Source organism: Salvelinus alpinus, chromosome 18, assembly GCF_045679555.1.
Source record: "Salvelinus alpinus chromosome 18, SLU_Salpinus.1, whole genome shotgun sequence".
Classification (NCBI taxonomy): Eukaryota; Metazoa; Chordata; class Actinopteri; order Salmoniformes; family Salmonidae; genus Salvelinus; species Salvelinus alpinus.
Genome location: NC_092103.1, coordinates 47,061,162 through 47,078,661, shown reverse-complemented (window position 1 = coordinate 47,078,661; position 17,500 = coordinate 47,061,162). Strand labels below are relative to the sequence as shown.

General features: G+C 44.9%; 1 protein-coding gene across 13 annotated transcripts in view; it reads right to left on the bottom strand.

The window, feature by feature from the left end:
- The window catches only part of LOC139544418 (transcription factor 4-like), a 464,635-nt gene that overhangs the window by 99,706 nt on the left and 347,429 nt on the right, over positions 1 to 17,500 (bottom strand). For 8 of the 13 annotated variants that reach the window (XM_071351480.1, XM_071351481.1, XM_071351477.1 and 5 more), the window contains 5 exons: positions 17,293 to 17,426; positions 15,477 to 15,726; positions 8,655 to 8,725; positions 7,628 to 7,706; positions 4,332 to 4,411 (listed from right to left, as the gene is read on the bottom strand). In XM_071351480.1, coding sequence (XP_071207581.1) covers positions 4,332 to 4,411; positions 7,628 to 7,706; positions 8,655 to 8,725; positions 15,477 to 15,726; positions 17,293 to 17,426 — 614 coding nt within the window. The remainder of the gene's footprint in view (positions 1 to 4,331; positions 4,412 to 7,627; positions 7,707 to 8,654; positions 8,726 to 15,476; positions 15,727 to 17,292; positions 17,427 to 17,500) is intronic. The other 5 variants (XM_071351483.1, XM_071351487.1, XM_071351478.1 and 2 more) reach the window with 1 other exon arrangement.

Sequence of the window (17,500 nt, the reverse complement as noted above, 5' to 3'; positions counted from 1 at the left end):
TATAATACTATAACTATTTAACTAACTATTTACAAGTATTATGGCTTGGAGGTAGAAGCTGTTCACGGTCCTGTCTTTCAGGATCCTGTTGGTTCTAAGTAGCAGAGAGAAAAGTCTAAGATTTGACAATGTTTAGGGCCTTCCTCTGACACCGCCTGGTATAGAGGTCCTGGATGACAGGGAGATCAGCCCCAGTGAGGTACTGGTCAGTCCTCACTCCCTCTCTAGCGCCATGCGGTCAGATGCCAAGCAGTTGCCATACCGAGCGGTGATGCAGACAGTCAAGATGCTCTCAATGGTGCAGCTGTAGAACTTTTTTGAGGATCTGAGAGCCCTTGCCAAATCTTTTGAGTCTCCTGAGGGGGAAGAGGCGTTGTTCGACCCTCCGTTTCCTGTAGTCCATAATCAGCTCCTTTGTCTTGATCACGTTGAGGGAGAAGTTGTTTTTCTTGCACCACTTCCAGGTCTCTGACCTCCTCCCTATAGGCTGTCTCATCATCATCTGTGATCAGGCGTACCGCCGTTGTGTCGTCGGCCAACGTAATGACGTTGTTGGAGTCGTGCGCGGGTACGCACGTACGGTCACTATGGGGATGACGTCACTGCACTTATTAATGAAGCCAAACTAATGTGGTAAAACTCCTCAATGCCATCGGATGAGTCCCGGAAACATATAGCTAGCGAAACAGTCCTGTAGCATAGCATCCGCTTCATCAGACCACTTCCTTATTGAGCACGTCACTGGTACTTCCTGTTTTGAGTTTTTGCTTGTTAGCAGGAATCAGGAGGATAGAGTTATGGACATATTTGCCAAATTGAGGGCGAGCTTTGTTTGCGTCTTTGTGTGTGGAGTACAGGTGATCTAGAGTTCTTTTACCTCTAGATGAACAGGTGTTTACCTCTAGATGAACAGGTGACATGCTGGTAGAAATTAGGTGAGACGGATTTTCCTTTTTCCTGCATTTAAATCACCGGCCACTAGGAGCGCCGCCTCTGGATGAGCATTTTTGGGACCGAGTGGCGCAGTGGTCTAAGGCACTGCATCGCAGTGCTAGGGGCATCACCACAGAACCAGGTTCGATCCCGGGCTGTATCACAACCGGCCGTGATCGGGAGCCCCATAGGATTGGCCCAGCGTTGTCCGGGTTACGGGAGTGTTTGGCCGGGGTAGGCCGTCATTGTAAAATAACTATTTGTTCTTATCTGACTTGCTTAGTTAAATAAAGGTTAAATAAAAATTATTGTTTGCTTATGGCTTCATACAGCTCGCTGGGTGTGGTCTTAGTGCCAGCATCGGTTTGTGGTGGTAAATAGACAGCTACAAAAAATATAGATGAGAACTCTCTGGGTAAATAGCATGGTCTACAGCAGGGGAATTCAACTCTTACCCCATGAGGTCCGGAGCCTGCTGTCTTTCTGTTCTACCTGATAATTAATTGTCATCAGTCCCTGATTAGAGGGGAACAATGAAAATTAGCAGTGGAACCTGCTTCAATTCCAGAGTTGAGTTTGAGGGGTTTACAGCTTATCATGAGGTATTCTAACTCAGGTGAGCAGAACCTCCAGACTTCCTTAATATCAGAGATCACGCAATAGCTGTTGTTAATAGAGACGCACACCTCCCCCCTTGATCTGACGCTGCCATTCTGTCTCGCAGATGCATAGAAAAACCATCTGAACTCAGCAAATAAAGAAACGTCCTCTCACTGTCAACTGCATTTATTTTCAGAAAACTTAAATATTTGATGAACATAACAAGATTCAACAACTGAGACATAAACTGAACAAGTTCCACAAACATGTGACTAACAGAAATGGAATAATGTATCCCTGAACAAAGGGGGGGGGGTCAAAATCAAAAGTAACAGTTAGTATCTGGTGTGGCCACCAGCTGCATTAAGTACTGCAGTGCATATCTCCTCCTCATGGACTGCACCAGATTTGCCAGTTCTTGATGTGAGATGTTACCCCACTTTTCCACCAAGGCACCTGCAAGTTCCAGGACATTTCTGGGGGGAATGGCCCTAGCCCTCACCCTCCGATCCAACAGGTCCCAGACGTGCTCAATGGGATTGAGATCCAGGCTCTTCCCTGGCACTGGCAGAACACGGAAATTCCTGACTTGCAGGAAATCACGCACAGAACGAGCAGTATGGCTGGTGGCATTGTCATGCTGGAGGGTCATGTCAGGATGAACCTGCAAGAAGGGTACCACATGAGGGAGAAGGATGTCTTCCCTGTAACGCACAGCATTGAGATTGCCTGCAATGACAACAAGCTCAGTCCGATGATGCTGTAACACCCCGCCCCAGACCATGGCAGACCCTCCACCTCCAAATCGATCCCGCTCCAGAGTACAGGCCTCGGTGTAACGCTCATTCCTTCGACAATAAATGCGAATCCGACCATCACCCCTGGGGAGACAAAACTGCGACTCGTCAGTGAAGAGCACTTTTTGTCAATATTGTTTGGTCCAGCGACGGTGGGTTTGTGCCCATAGGCGACGTTGTTGCCGGGGATGTCTGGTGAGGACCTGCCTTACAACAGGCCTACAAGCCCTCAGTCCAGCCTCTCTCAGCCTATTGAGGACAGTCTGAGCACTGATGGAGGGATTGTGCGTTCCTGGTGTAACTCGGGCAGTTGTTGTTGCCATCCTGTACCTGTCCCGCAGGTGTGATGTTCGGATGTACCGATCCTGTGCAGGTGTTGTTACACGTGGTCTGCTACTGCGAGGACGATCAGCTGTCCGTCCTGTCTCCGTGTCTCTGTCTCATTGCAATTTATTGCCCTGTACACATCTGCAGTCCTCATGCCTCCTTGCAGCATGCCTAAGGCACGTTCACGCAGATGAGCAGGGACCCTGGGCATCTTTCTTTTGGTGTTTTTCAGAGTTAGTAGAAATGCCTCTTTAGTGTTCTAAGTGTTCATAACTGTGACCTTAATTGCCTACCGTCTGTAAGCTGTTAGTGTCTTAACGACCGTTCCACAGGTGCATGTTCATTAATTGTTTATGGTTCATTGAACAAGCATGGGAAACAGTGTTTAAGCCCTTTACAATGAAGATCTGTGAAGTTATTTGGATTTTTACGAATTATCTTTGAAAGACGGGGTCCTGAAAGAAGGACGTTTCTTTTTGTTGTTGCTGAGTTTATAATATTATCCATGTCCAAGTTTCTGAGAAAAACAGGATATTACAGGTCTTCAGGTCCCGTCGATAGGATAGTCTCGAACGGAGCTCATCCAGTTTGTTCTCCAGTGATTTATACATTCTCCAACAGAAAAGAGGGTTATTTACTCGTCTCCATAGTTTCATCAGGGTGCACCCACGTTGGTCTCTATATTCTCTTTCTCTTCTGAGTGTCCGAGATTAGGGCCTTGTCCGTCGATAGGACAGTCTCCACCGGAGCTCATCCAGTTTGTTCTCCCAGTGACCTGGTTAAGGGCCTTGTCCTGGGTGAGCAGTATGTCCTGCGCCGCCCGACTCGTTGAAGTAGAACTCTTCATCCAAATCAATGAACTGTTCTGATGTCCAGGAATCTCTTTTTTTTCCGGCCGTAGGAAACGACGGCGGAAACATTATATACAAAAGAAGTTCAGATCAGCACCAAATAGCAGACTTGGTCAGGAGCCTGGAAAATGGCCGCTGTACATTCCAGCACCATCCTGTAAGTATTGACTGATACGACTTCAGTCTGTTATGAATGGGTTAGTAGAAACTGGGTGGTTCGAGCCATGAGTGCTGATTGGCTGGGTGGTTCGAGCCATGAGTGCTGATTGGCTGGGTGGTTCGAGCCATGAGTGCTGATTGGCTGGGTGGTTCGAGCCATGAGTGCTGATTGGCTGGGTGGTTCGAGCCATGAGTGCTGATTGGTACACCACGGGTATGACAAAACATGTATTTTTACTGCTCTAATTACGTTGGTAACCAGTTTAGAATAGCAATAAGGCACCTCAGGGTTTTGTGGTGTTTGGCCAATATACCACGACTAAGGGCAGTGTCCAGGCACTCCGCAACATAAGAACAGCCCTTAGCCGTGGTATATTGGTCATATACCACACCCCCCCCCCCCCCTCGTGCCTTATTGCTTAATTATGATATCGATAGGACTCTGCTGCAGGGGGAAGGGAAGGGGTAAGAGGTCAGGGGTCATGGTGTTGATATAACTGCTTATAAATGTGTTATGAACAGGTTATGAATATGTTATGATATCAACAGGATTCTACTGAAGGGGGGGAAAGGAAAGGGGTCAGGGGTTAGAGGTTGCATTGTTGACATAGGCAGCATTATGAATGTGTTACGAATGTCTTATGAAGATCTTATGTAGTCTTACCAGAGAGTGTAGAGGAGCCTCATAGTTGGGGGAGGAAGGACCTTGTCCTCCGTTCCTGGACCACATAGCAGAACTAGCAGCTAGGAGAGGACACAAGGAGATGAAGACATGAGGAGACAAGGAGATGAGGAAATGAGACAACGAGATTAGGACATGAGGAGACAAGGAGATGAGGACATGAGGAGACAAGGAGATGAGGAGACAAGGACACGAGGAGATGAGGACATGTAAGGACAAGGAGATGAGGACATGAGGAGACAAGGAGATCAAGAGATAAGAAGACAAGGAGATGAGGACATGAGGAGACAAGGACATGAGGCGAAAAGAAGAGAAGGACATGAGGAGACAAGGAGATGAGGGCATGAGGAGTCAAGGAGATCAAGAGACAAGGAGTCAAGGAGATGAGAACATGTGGAGACAAGGAGACAAGGACATGAGGAGCCAAGGAGAGAAGGAAATGACGAGGCAAGGACACAAGACGATGAAGACATGAGGAGACAATGAGATGAGGACATGAGGAGTCAAGGAGATCAAGAGACAAGGAGTCAAGGAGACAACGACATGAGGAGACGAGAAGACAAGAAGACACGATGAGGACATGAGAAAATAAGGAGACGAGGAGATGAGGACAGAGTGAGCACAGGAAGGACATGGGACTAGAAACTATGCCATTTTGTCAGAATCCCAATACGATTCATAAACTCTCTGATACCGCCCTGAAATACCACCCCGCACACAAACAGTCCCGTTGAATTCAAAGTTAGCTGGACATCAAAATTCAGGTCAGCTGAACAGTTGAGTACTAAGTAAACGTTGGGTCAACATTAGAACAACACTTAATTGGTCCTTGGTAATAATGAGCTCTATATTAAGGTCATGCTATCCAACGTTAAACCAGTAAACCCTGGAGCATATCGGTATAAATGAGCTATTGTGACGGTATGCTAAAAACATGCTTGTCTCAGAGGGTTTTTGTTTGTTTGTTGTCTTGTTCCTGTCTGTGTCTCGACTTCATTCATGGCTTTCCTCTGCTTCTCACGCAGCTTTGGTCTGGTTGTCCCTGACCTATACACAACCTGTGATCATTAACTGCTGGAGGTGGTGTGTGTGTGTGTGTGTGTGTGTGTGTGTGTGTGTGTGTGTGTGTGTGTGTGTGTGTGTGTGTGTGTGTGTGTGTGTGTGTGTGCACGGCTCTGTGCCTCGGCTACCATATCCCTTCCTTATACTGATTAGACCTAATTATCTTGTTTTCAATGGACTCTTACACGCACAAACGAGACCCACTTCATTTTTATTATCAAGCCTAATTTACATATGTTAATTAGCAAATCATTACCTCAAACATTCATGTGCAAATAAAACAAAATATATTATTGGAGGAACAAATGATTAAATATCCATTATTTATTTAATTCAAACGAACTTGCCTAAGTTTAAATTCAAACTAACTTGGCTAAGTTTAAATTCAAACTAACTTGCCTAAGTTTAAATTCAAACTAACTTGCCTAAGTTTAAATTCAAACTAACTTGCCTAAGTTTAAATTCAAACTAACTTGCCTAAGTTTAAATTCAAACTAACTTGCCTAAGTTTAAATTCAAACTAACTTGCCTAAGTTTAAAGTCAAACTAACTTGCCTAAGTTTAAATTCAAACTAACTTGCCTAAGTTTAAATTCAAACTAACTTGCCTAAGTTTAAATTCAAACTAACTTGCCTAAGTTTAAAGTCAAACTAACTTGCCTAAGTTTAAATTCAAACTAACTTCCCTAAGTTTAAAGAGCAATCTGTTTGTGGGATATATTCAGGCTGGTTGTGTTTTCATTTGTGAAGTCTAATAACAGAGAGAACAATGGTAAACACCAATTATGTTCGCAGGCATTTCCCTTGTGTTGACTTCACTGGTACTTTATGCTGCTGAATCACACACACACACACACACACACACACACACACACACACACACACACACACACACACACACACACACACACACAACACACACAACACACACACACACACAGACACACACACACACACACACACACACACACACACACACACACACACACACACACACACACACACACACACACACACACACACACACACACACACACACACACTCACACACACACACACAGTAAGACAGAGACAAGGCGCTGCTGCTTTGAAATGATTTTCTGAAGTGCGTTTTGTAATTAAGTCTCAGTCAACACATATGAAATATCAAACGATGTGTAGCAGCAGCGACAATTAATAGAGACAAGGAGAAAGGCATTTCCCACTAAGGATCAGCGGAGGATTTGCATCGTTAGTCTGGATGAACAGTAATAGGCAAAAACAAAAACATAAAGGACGGTAAAAGGAAGTTTCAAGTGTTTTTGTCACTGGACAGGAGGCTTACATTAAATCATTTCTCAGTGATGAACTAACAGGAAGTAGCTGGTGAAAGTCAGCGGCCATCTTGGGTGATGTTACGCCGAGAGGCCCTTCCCAATGCTGGGGCCAACAGCTGTACTATTCACATGAGTAGATGTACTCCCTTGGATGCCTCCCAGACATGTTCTCCCCATTACTCTACCATTAGAGCTCAGGACTTAAACACGACCATGTGAGACTGAACCAGGCTATGTTGTAGTCTTAAACAGGACCATGTGAGACTGAACCAGGCTATGTTGTAGTCTTAAACAGGACCATGTGAGACTGAACCAGGCTATGTTGTAGTCTTAAACACGACCATGTGAGACTGAACCAGGCTATGTTGTAGTCTTAAACACGACCATGTGAGACTGAACCAGCCTATGTTGTAGTCTTAAACACGACCATGTGAGACTGAACCAGGCTATGTTGTAGTCTTAAACACGACCATGTGAGACTGAACCAGGCTATGTTGTAGTCTTAAACACGACCATGTGAGACTGAACCAGGCTATGTTGTAGTCTTAAACAGGACCATGTGAGACTGAAGCAGGCTATGTTGTAGTCTTAAACACGACCATGTGAGACTGAACCAGGCTATGTTGTAGTCTTAAACACTACCATGTGAGACTGAACCAGGCTATGTTGTAGTCTTAAACACGACCATGTGAGACTGAAGTCTACAAAGATCTGCTTCACTTGTGGACATGAATTCCTTCCTGATTTAAAGTGTTTAAGCTGTGAATCGTAGACATTGATTGACACTTGGGCTCTAATTACAGTTAAAAATGGTTCACTTCCTGGTGTTCATCCTTAAATGAGCCAGAAGAATGTTCTAATCTATAGATAAAGGGAGGTCGAAGTTTAAACTGAGATGTACCTGTGAGTGAGGGGGGAGAGCCGACAGGGGTCGACGGGTTGGACGAGAAACTGTTGTTCGTGTGGTCTGGAGAGTAGATCTGAAAACAACCAATCAAATCACAGGCAGACAGTCAATACGTGGATGTGTGTGTATTTTAGGTGTGTGTGTGTATTGTAGGTTGAGGTGTGTGTGTATTGTAGGTTGAGGTGTGTGTGTATTGGCTAGGGTGTAGGTTGAGGTGTGTGTGTATTGTAGGTTGAGGTTTGTGTGTGTGTGTATTGATTAGGGGTGTAGGTTGAGGTGTGTGTATTGACTAGGGGTGTAGGTTGAGGTGTGTGTGTATTGTAGGTTGAAGTGTGTGTGTGTGTGTGTGTGTGTGTGTGTGTGTGTGTGTGTGTGTGTGTGTGTGTGTGTGTGTGTGTGTGTGTGTGTGTGTGTGTGTGTGTGTGTGTGTGTGTGTGTGTGTGTGTGTGTGTGTTTATTGACTAGGGGTGTAGGTTGAGGTGTGTGTGTGTGTGTGTTGACTAGGGGTGTAGGTTGAGGTGTGTGTGTGTGTGTGTGTGTTTGTGTGTGTGTGTGTGTGTGTGTGTTGACTAGGGGTGTAGGTTGAGGTGTGTGTGTGTGTGTGTGTTGACTAGGGGTGTAGGTTGAGGTGTGTGTGTGTGTGTGTGTGTGTGTGTGTGTGTGTGTGTGTGTGTGTGTGTGTGTGTGTGTGTGTGTGTGTGTGTGTGTGTGTGTGTGTGTGTGTGTGTGTGTGTGTGTGTTGACTAGGGGTGTAGGTTGAGGTGTGTGTGTGTGTGTGTTGACTAGGGGTGTAGGTTGAGGTGTGTGTGTGTGTGTGTGTGTGTGTGTGTGTGTGTGTGTGTGTGTGTGTGTGTGTGTGTGTGTGTGTGTGTGTGTGTGTGTGTTGACTAGGGGTGTAGGTTGAGGTGTGTGTGTGTGTGTGTGTGTGTGTGTGTGTGTGTGTGTGTGTGTGTGTGTGTGTGTGTGTGTGTGTGTGTGTGTTGACTAGGGGTGTAGGTTGAGGTGTGTGTTCTCTACTCACCGAAGCGAGAGCCTTTCCCAGGGCATCTCCTGTCTGAGAGCTGGTCGGTGCCCCGCTCTGCGCCCGGTTAGCTGTCACACACACACACACACACACACACACACACACACACACACACACACACACACACACACACACACACACACACACACACACACACACACACACACACACACACACACACACACACACACACAGAGGAAAGAGAAATGGGATTATGTAAATAAGGATGGTATTCCTTCCAATAATGCACCCCCCTTTTATATTCCATCATCCCTCCATCTCTCTATTCATTCATTCATCTCTCTATTCATCCTTCCATCTCTCTATTCATCCCTCCATCTCTCTATTCATCCCTCCATCTCTCTATTCATCCCTCCATCTCTCTATTCATCCCTCCATCTCTCTATTCATCCATCCATCTCTCTATTCATCCCTCCATCTCTCTATTCATCCCTCCATCTCTCTATTCATCCCTCCATCTCTTTATTCATCCCTCCATCTCTATATTCATCCCTCCATCTCTCTATTCATCCCTCCATCTCTCTATTCATCCCTCCATCTCTATATTCATCCCTCCATCTCTATATTCATCCCTCCATCTCTCTATTCATCCCTCCATCTCTCTATTCATCCCTCCATCTCTCTATTCATCCCTCCATCTCTCTATTCATCCCTCCATCTCTATATTCATCCCTCCATCTCTCTATTCAACCCTCCATCTCTCTATTCATCCCTCCATCTCTCTATTCATCCCTCCATCTCTCTATTCATCCCTCCATCTCTCTATTCATCCCTCCATCTCTATATTCATCCCTCCATCTCTCTATTCAACCCTCCATCTCTCTATTCATCCCTCCATCTCTCTATTCATCCCTCCATCTCTCTATTCATCCCTCCATCTCTCTATTCATCCCTCCATCTCTCTATTCATCCCTCCATCTCTCTATTCATCCCTCCATCTCTATATTCATCCCTCCATCTCTCTATTCATCCATCCATCTCTCTATTCATCCCTCCATCTCTATATTCATCCCTCCATCTCTCTATTCATCCCTCCATCTCTATATTCATCCCTCCATCTCTCTATTCATCCATCCACCTCTCTATTCATCCCTCCATCTCTCTATTCATCCCTCCATCTCTCTATTCATCCCTCCATCTCTCTATTCATCCCTCCATCTCTCTATTCATCCCTCCATCTCTCTATTAATCCCTCCATCTCTCTATTCATCCCTCCATCTCTCTATTCATCCCTCCATCTCTCTATTCATCCCTCCATCTCTCTATTCATCCCTCCATCTCTCTATTCATCCCTCCATCTCTCTATTCAACCCTCCATCTCTCTATTCATCCATCCATCTCTCTATTCATCCCTCCATCTCTATATTCATCCCTCCATCTCTCTATTCATCCCTCCATCTCTCTATTCATCCATCCATCTCTCTATTCATCCCTTCATCGCTCTATTCATCCCTCCATCTCTATATTCATCCATTCATCTCTCTATTCATCCATTCATCTCTCTATTCATCCATTCATCTCTCTATTCAACCCTCCATCTCTCTATTCATCCATTCATCTCTCTATTCATCCCTCTATCTCTCTATTCATCCCTCCATCTCTCTATTCATCCCTCCATCTCTCTATTCATCCCTCCATCTCTCTATTCATCCATCCATCTCTCTATTCATCCCTCCATCTCTCCATTCATCCCTCCATCTCTCTATTCATCCCTCCATCTCTCTATTCATCCATTCATCTCTCTATTCATCCCTCCATCTCTCTATTCATCCATTCATCTCTCTATTCAACCCTCCATCTCTCTATTCATCCCTCCATCTCTCTATTCATCCATCCATCTCTCTATTCATCCCTCCATCTCTCTATTCATCCATTCATCTCTCTATTCAACCCACCCCCAGGTCCAGCTGTCACGTCCACAGGCCAAGTCTTCCAACAACATTAACCACAGCTTCATGACCGGTGTGTGTGTGTGTGTGTGTGTGTGTGTGTGTGTGTGTGTGTGTGTGTGTGTGTGTGTGTGTGTGTGTGTGTGTGTGTGTGTGTGTGTAGTGACAGGCGAGTGTCTGGGCAGGAAGTGAGTAAAGCAGTGCTCAGAGGAACCGCCCACGTCACTCTCACACGCTGTCAATGCATTACCCAATCACATGTTCCCCAAATTATAAAAATGATCTGAATACGCATGTAGCATGTGTTTGTAGGAGAGATCCTGTGGAACAGTACTGATATCCCAGATCGTAAGTTTACACATTATACATTTGGGTGAGTTTTTCTCCTCGCCTGAGTAGCCTCGTTTCACTGCCAAAAATACAAATTAAACCATCTAGTGTTCAGCGAAATAACAACACAATGTCAAATACAGGTAGCCTTGTCAAATAATTAACATCCAATCACATTGACCGTTACTCTCTCGCGGGATTTCCCCTAACGGTCCGTATGTAGCCGAACGTAGCTGCTGCTCATGTTGGTATCTGTACTGATGGAGCAAAAGCCTCGACAGGGAGACATAGTGGAGTGGTAACGCGCGTGCAAGCAGTTGCTCCCGACGCCACTTGGGTACACTGCAGCATCCACCGAGAGGCTCTTGCTGCCAAAGGAATGCCTGACAGCTTGAAAGACGTTTTGGACACTACAGTGAAAATGGTTCACTTTGTTATAGCAAGACCCCTGAACTCTTGGGTATTTTCTGCACTATGCAATGATATGGGCAGCAACCATGTAATGCTTACAGAAGTGCGCTGGTTATCAAGAGGCAAAGTATTGAAATTTTTTTGAATTGAGAGACGAGATTAAAGTTTTCTTTACTGACCATCATTTTCACTTGTCTGACCGCTTGCATGATGACGAGTTTCTCACACGACTGGCCTATCTGGGTGATGTTTTTTCTCACCTGAATGATCTGAATCTAGGATTACAGGGACTCTCCGCAACTATATTCAATGTGTGGGTCAAAATTGAGGCTATGAATAAGGAGCTCTTCTCTGTCTGCATTAACAAGGACAACACACAGGTCTTTCCATCATTGTATGATTTTTTGTGTGCAAATGAACTCAAGCTTACGGACAATGTCAAATGTGATATAGCGAAGCACCTGAGTGAGTTGGATGCGCAATTACGCAGGTACTTTCCCGAAACGGACGACACAAACAACTTGATTCGTTATCCCATTCATGCCCTACCTCCAGTCCACTTACCGATATCTGAACAAGAGAGCCTCATTGAAATTGCAACAAGCGGTTCTGTGAAAATGTAATTTAATCAGAAGCCACTGCCAGATTTCCTGATAGGGCTGCGCTCAGAGTATCCTGCCTTGGCAAATCACGCTGTTAAGACACTGATGCCCTTTGCAACCACGTTGAATGTTTGACGGGGTTTGAAGGGGACTATAAAAAGTTTGGAAACCACTGCATCAGATAAACTGTTAGAATGATGTACTAAAGAACAGCTGTGGAAGATGGCTGAACACCACCAGGTTAAAATGAGGGATAAACATCCCAAAAATTCAGTTAGGTTGATATTGAAGGCCAATCTGACGGAGAGTTGTATACTAGGTACCACTGGGGCAGCCTCTGCCGAGGCGCCAAAACGCTTCGAGGTGTATGTAGAGTCGGTTGTAATACCTATTGTAGTCTTTACCGACCATAACCCTCTCACCTATCCTGAGGTCTATGATGTGTCCTAACCAGAGGATAATGAGATGGTGTTTGTTTTTACAGGCACATCAGCGGGGACAGATAACGTCGTTGCTGACGCTCTCTCTCGTGCGCCCTGTCTCTGAACGCGTCTGGTCCTATCGATCAAGGGGACACGTGCTTTTCTCCTACGCGTTGTCCCTGACGATATGCATGTCATCCACGTGACCGGCCACGTGTTTACGCTGTGTTGTCCTTTCCTCTGAAAGGTTGCTGAGGTCTTGGAAAGGACGAGGTTCGCTGGGGTAGAGGGGTAACGTTTACCAGGGCACTATTTTGTTTGTGTTTATGTCTGGGTGGTGTGGTGTTCCGTGGTCCTTGGTGGTCAACCGGGTTTTATAGGATGCCGGTGGGCGGAGCCGGGAGGGTCGTCAGCGAAATGGGACAAATACACACCCCCCCCCCCTCCCCCCCCTTATACATCGAGGAGACTCTCTTCACACAGACACGGTTGTTTTTGGTTGTGGCATTTTGGGGATTCTTTGATGTTAGTTTGCTTCTCAACACCCCTCATTGTCACCATTTATTCATCGACTGACTTCCACTACTGACTACACACACCATAGTCACTTGTATCTAGTTTACTTTTGTTTAATAAATACATGTTTGTTATTTCTTTATCTCAGCGTTGTCTCCCTCTTTGTTACGGGCTACGAGTCGGGTTCGTAAAACACGAGTAAAATGATTGCCGAAACTCAATTGTCAATCATTTCAAAAACATTTGACAAGGATCAGAGAGATGAGTCTTCAGAAGGTTCTCTTATTAAGCTCCCATTTATTGAAATGGATTTCACCATCCATATGTTTGAGTTGAAATGACCCAGAGCGTGTGGCTGTGGGGTAATCCTGATTCAGGACTTTTAGTCTTCTGCTTTTAGATTTCTCTCTACCCTCTTTAAATTGCCCGCGCTAAGCTTCCCAATCTCTGTAATGGATTGCGATCAATATTGGGTGTGTGTGTGTGTGTGTGTGTGTGTGTGTGTGTGTGTGTGTGTGTGTGTGTGTGTGTGTGTGTGTGTGTGTGTGTGTGTGTGTGTGTGTGTGTGTGTGTGTGTGTGTGTGTGTGTGTGTGTGTGTGTGTGTGTGTGTGTGTGTGTGTGTGTGTGTGTGTGCAGTAGTCTCTGTGTGTGTGTGGTAGTGTGGGTGTGCAGTAGTCCATGTGTGTGTGGTAGTGTGTGGTAGTGTGTGTTTGTGTGTGTGTGTGTGTGTGTGTGTGTGTGTGTGTGTGTGTGTGTGTGTGTGTGTGTGTGTGTGTGTGTGTGTGTGTGTGTGTGTGTGTGTGTGTGTGTGTGTGTGTGTGTGTGTGTGTGTGTGTGTGTGTGTGTGTGTGTGTGTGTGTGTGTGTGTGTGTGTGCGTGCAGTCAGTGTGTTCTATACGAAGAGAATTCATAGGCATGTAAGGGGTCCATGCAGTGATTCCCCACACGCTGCAGGTCTTAATCTGAACACATCAGCATGTGGTTTCTCTACGTCTGATGCTTTAACTCCCTCAAGACCCAGTATTATTGCAGCCTGTCAGAGAGGACACAGCCACATGCATGTCCCTCTTTCAGACCCTTCGGTTCTTTTACTGTTTGAGCGACACACGCTAACACAAGCGTCCCTCTCTCCTCTCCCGCTGAGTTTAACAAACACACGGAATAGACTCTCACACTCCTGCCGAGGCTGTATTCTGCTTACTCTTTGAGTGTTTATGTTTCTCTTTTCTGCGAGAGAGAAAGACACAGAGAGAGAGATAGATAGATAGAGAGACAGAGGCAGAGAGAGAGAGAGAGATAGAGAGAGAGGGAGAAAGAGAGAAAGAAAGAAAGAAAGAGAGAGAGAGAAAGACACAGAGACAGAGAGAGAGAGAGAGAGAGAGAGAGAGAGAGAGAGAGAGAGAGAGAGAGAGAGAGAGAGAGAGAGAGAGAGAGAGAGAGAGAGATAGAGGCAGAGAGAGAGAGAGGGAGAGAGAGGGAGAAAGAGAGAAAGAAAGAGAGGCAGAGAGAGAGCGAGGGAGAGAGAGGGAGAAAGAGAGAAAGAAAGAGAGAGAGAAAGAGAGACCAACAGATCGAAAGAGAGAGAGAGAGAGAGAGACCAACAGATCGAGAGAGAGAGAGAGAGAGAGAGAGAGAATCATTGTGGAATGTTGGAGAAGTCCATTTAGAAAAAAACAAGCGTTCAATCTGTTTCTGATTGTTCTATTATTTGCTCAGTTATATTGAAAGAGAGCAGGACCATATGGATGTCTGTGGTGATCTAGACTCCAGAGGAACAACACACTCCAGCCATCACCGAGAGGAGGACATGTCACAGCTAATCACAACAGATACAACAGTCTGTCGGTCCACATGTAGAACTGTCTGTCTGTCTGTCTGTCGACGTGTATAACTGTCTGTCTGTCTGTCTGTCTGTCTGTCTGCCCACGTGTAGAACTGCCTGTTTGTCTGTCTGTCTGTCTGCCCACGTGTATAACTGTCTGTATGTCTGTCTGTCTGCCCACGTGTAGAACTGTATGTCTGTCTGTCTGTCTGCCCACGTGTAGAACTGTCTGTCTGTCTGTCTGTCTGTCGATGTGTACAACTGTCTGTCTGTCTGTCTGCCCACGTGTAGAACTGTCTGTCTGTCTGTCTGTCTGCCCACGTGTAGAACTGGCTGTCTGTCTGTCTGTCGATGTGTAGAACTGTCTGTCTGTCGACGTGTAGAACTGTCTGTCTGTCTGTCTGTCTGACCACGTGTAGAACTGTCTGTCTGTCTGTCTGTCTGTCTGTCTGTCTGTCTGTCTGTCTGTCTGTCTGTCTGACCACGTGTAGAACTGTCTGTCGGTCTGTCTGTCTGTCTGTCTGTCTGACCACGTGTAGAACTGTCTGTCTGTCTGTCGGTCCACGTGTAGAACTGTCTGTCTGTCTGTCTGTCTGTCTGTCTGTCTGTCTGTCTGTCTGTCGGTCCACGTGTAGAACTGTCTGTCTGTCTGTCTGTCGATGTGTATAACTGTTTGTCTGTCTGTCGGCCTGTGTATAACTTGTCAGTCAGTCAATCTGTATGTCTGTCTGTCAGCCTGCCTGCCTGTCTACCTGTCTGTCTGTCCGTCCATCCGTCCATACATCATTCACATAGCTGGTCTTACCACTGTAATCAGCCCTGTGATCTGTCCTGTCTTCTGTCCTGTAATCAGCCCTGTGATCTGTCCTGTCTTCTGTCCTGTCTTCCGCAGCCCTGTGTCCTTGTTCCCAGGTCTTACCCATGACGCTGTCTGTGCCGTTGGTGGTGGCAGTGCAGGAGGCTGTACTGTACTGATTGGAGGCACTGCTACGATGGAAACTGGACATGGGAGGAAGACTGGGGTTGATGTCTGCCGAGGAGTGTGACGGGTAGCTCTGTAGAGAGGGAGAATGGAGGGAGAGAAACAACCATCAGATTAAACATATAACCCATTAGAACCATCAGATTAAACATATAACTCATTAGAACCATCAGATTAATAATCTAACTCATTAGAACCATCAGATTAAACATCTAACTCATTAGAACCATCAGATTAAACATCTAACCCATTAGAACCATCAGATTAATCATCTAACCCATTAGAACCATCAGACTAAACATCTAACCCATTAGAACCATCAGATTAAACATCTAACTCATTAGAACCATCAGATTAAACATCTAACTCATTAGAACCATCTGATTAATCATCTAACTCATTAGAACCATCAGATTAAACATCTAACCCATTAGAACCATCAGATTAATCATCTAACCCATTAGAACCATCAGACTAAACATCTAACCCATTAGAACCATCAGATTAAACATCTAACTCATTAGAACCATCAGATTAAACATCTAACCCATTAGAACCATCAGATTAATCATCTAACCCATTAGAACCATTAGATTAAACATCTAACTCATTAGAACCATCAGATTAAACATCTAACCCATTAGAACCATCAGATTAATCATCTAACCCATTAGAACCATTAGATTAAACATCTAACCCATTAGAACCATCTGATTAATCATCTAACTCATTAGAACCATTAGATTAAACATCTAACCCATTAGAACCATCAGATTAAACATCTAACTCATTAGAACCATCAGATTAAACATCTAACCCATTAGAACCATCTGATTAATCATCTAACTCATTAGAACCATTAGATTAAACATCTAACCCATTAGAACCATTAGATTAAACATCTAACCCATTAGAACCATCTGATTAATCATCTAACTCATTAGAACCATTAGATTAAACATCTAACCCATTAGAACCATCAGATTAATCATCTAACCCATTAGAACCATTAGATTAAACATCTAACCCATTAGAACCATCTGATTAATCATCTAACCCATTAGAACCATCTGATTAATCATCTAACTCATTAGAACCATTAGATTAAACATCTAACCCATTAGAACCATCAGATTAATCATCTAACCCATTAGAACCATTAGATTAAACATCTAACCCATTAGAACCATCAGATTAATCATCTAACTCATTAGAACCATTAGATTAAACATCTAACCCATTAGAACCATCAGATTAATCATCTAACCCATTAGAACCATCTGATTAATCATCTAACTCATTAGAACCATTAGATTAAACATCTAACCCATTAGAACCATCAGATTAATCATCTAACCCATTAGAACCATTAGATTAAACATCTAACCCATTAGAACCTTCAGATTAAACATCTAACTCATTAGAACCAAGAGCAGTAAAAAGGCAGTAAGAGTGAGATGGTACGAAGGAATACCAAGACTAAGATGATCAACTGACGCGGCGAGACAAGGAGACACAGAAAGTGACTGAAAGACAGAATAAGAAGCAGGACAACAGAATGAGAAGAGGGAAGTGGAGAGGAGGTGGAGAAGCGGATTAGACAAGAAGGAGATAAAGGAAAAGAGGAGAGGATACTCACCAGCCGGTCGTGAGGGTGGGTGCCACAGTAGCTGCTGCTCTGGGGTCCGTGGGAGGAGTTACCCAGCATGCCGCTGTAACCAGGCTGGTTCATACCGCTGGATGAGCTCCATGGGTCGGCACTGTGGTGACCGTCTAGAGGGGGTCAGAGAGGGGGCGCATGAGGGTACAATCCTGGAGCATACACTTACGATCACAACCTGCTATCT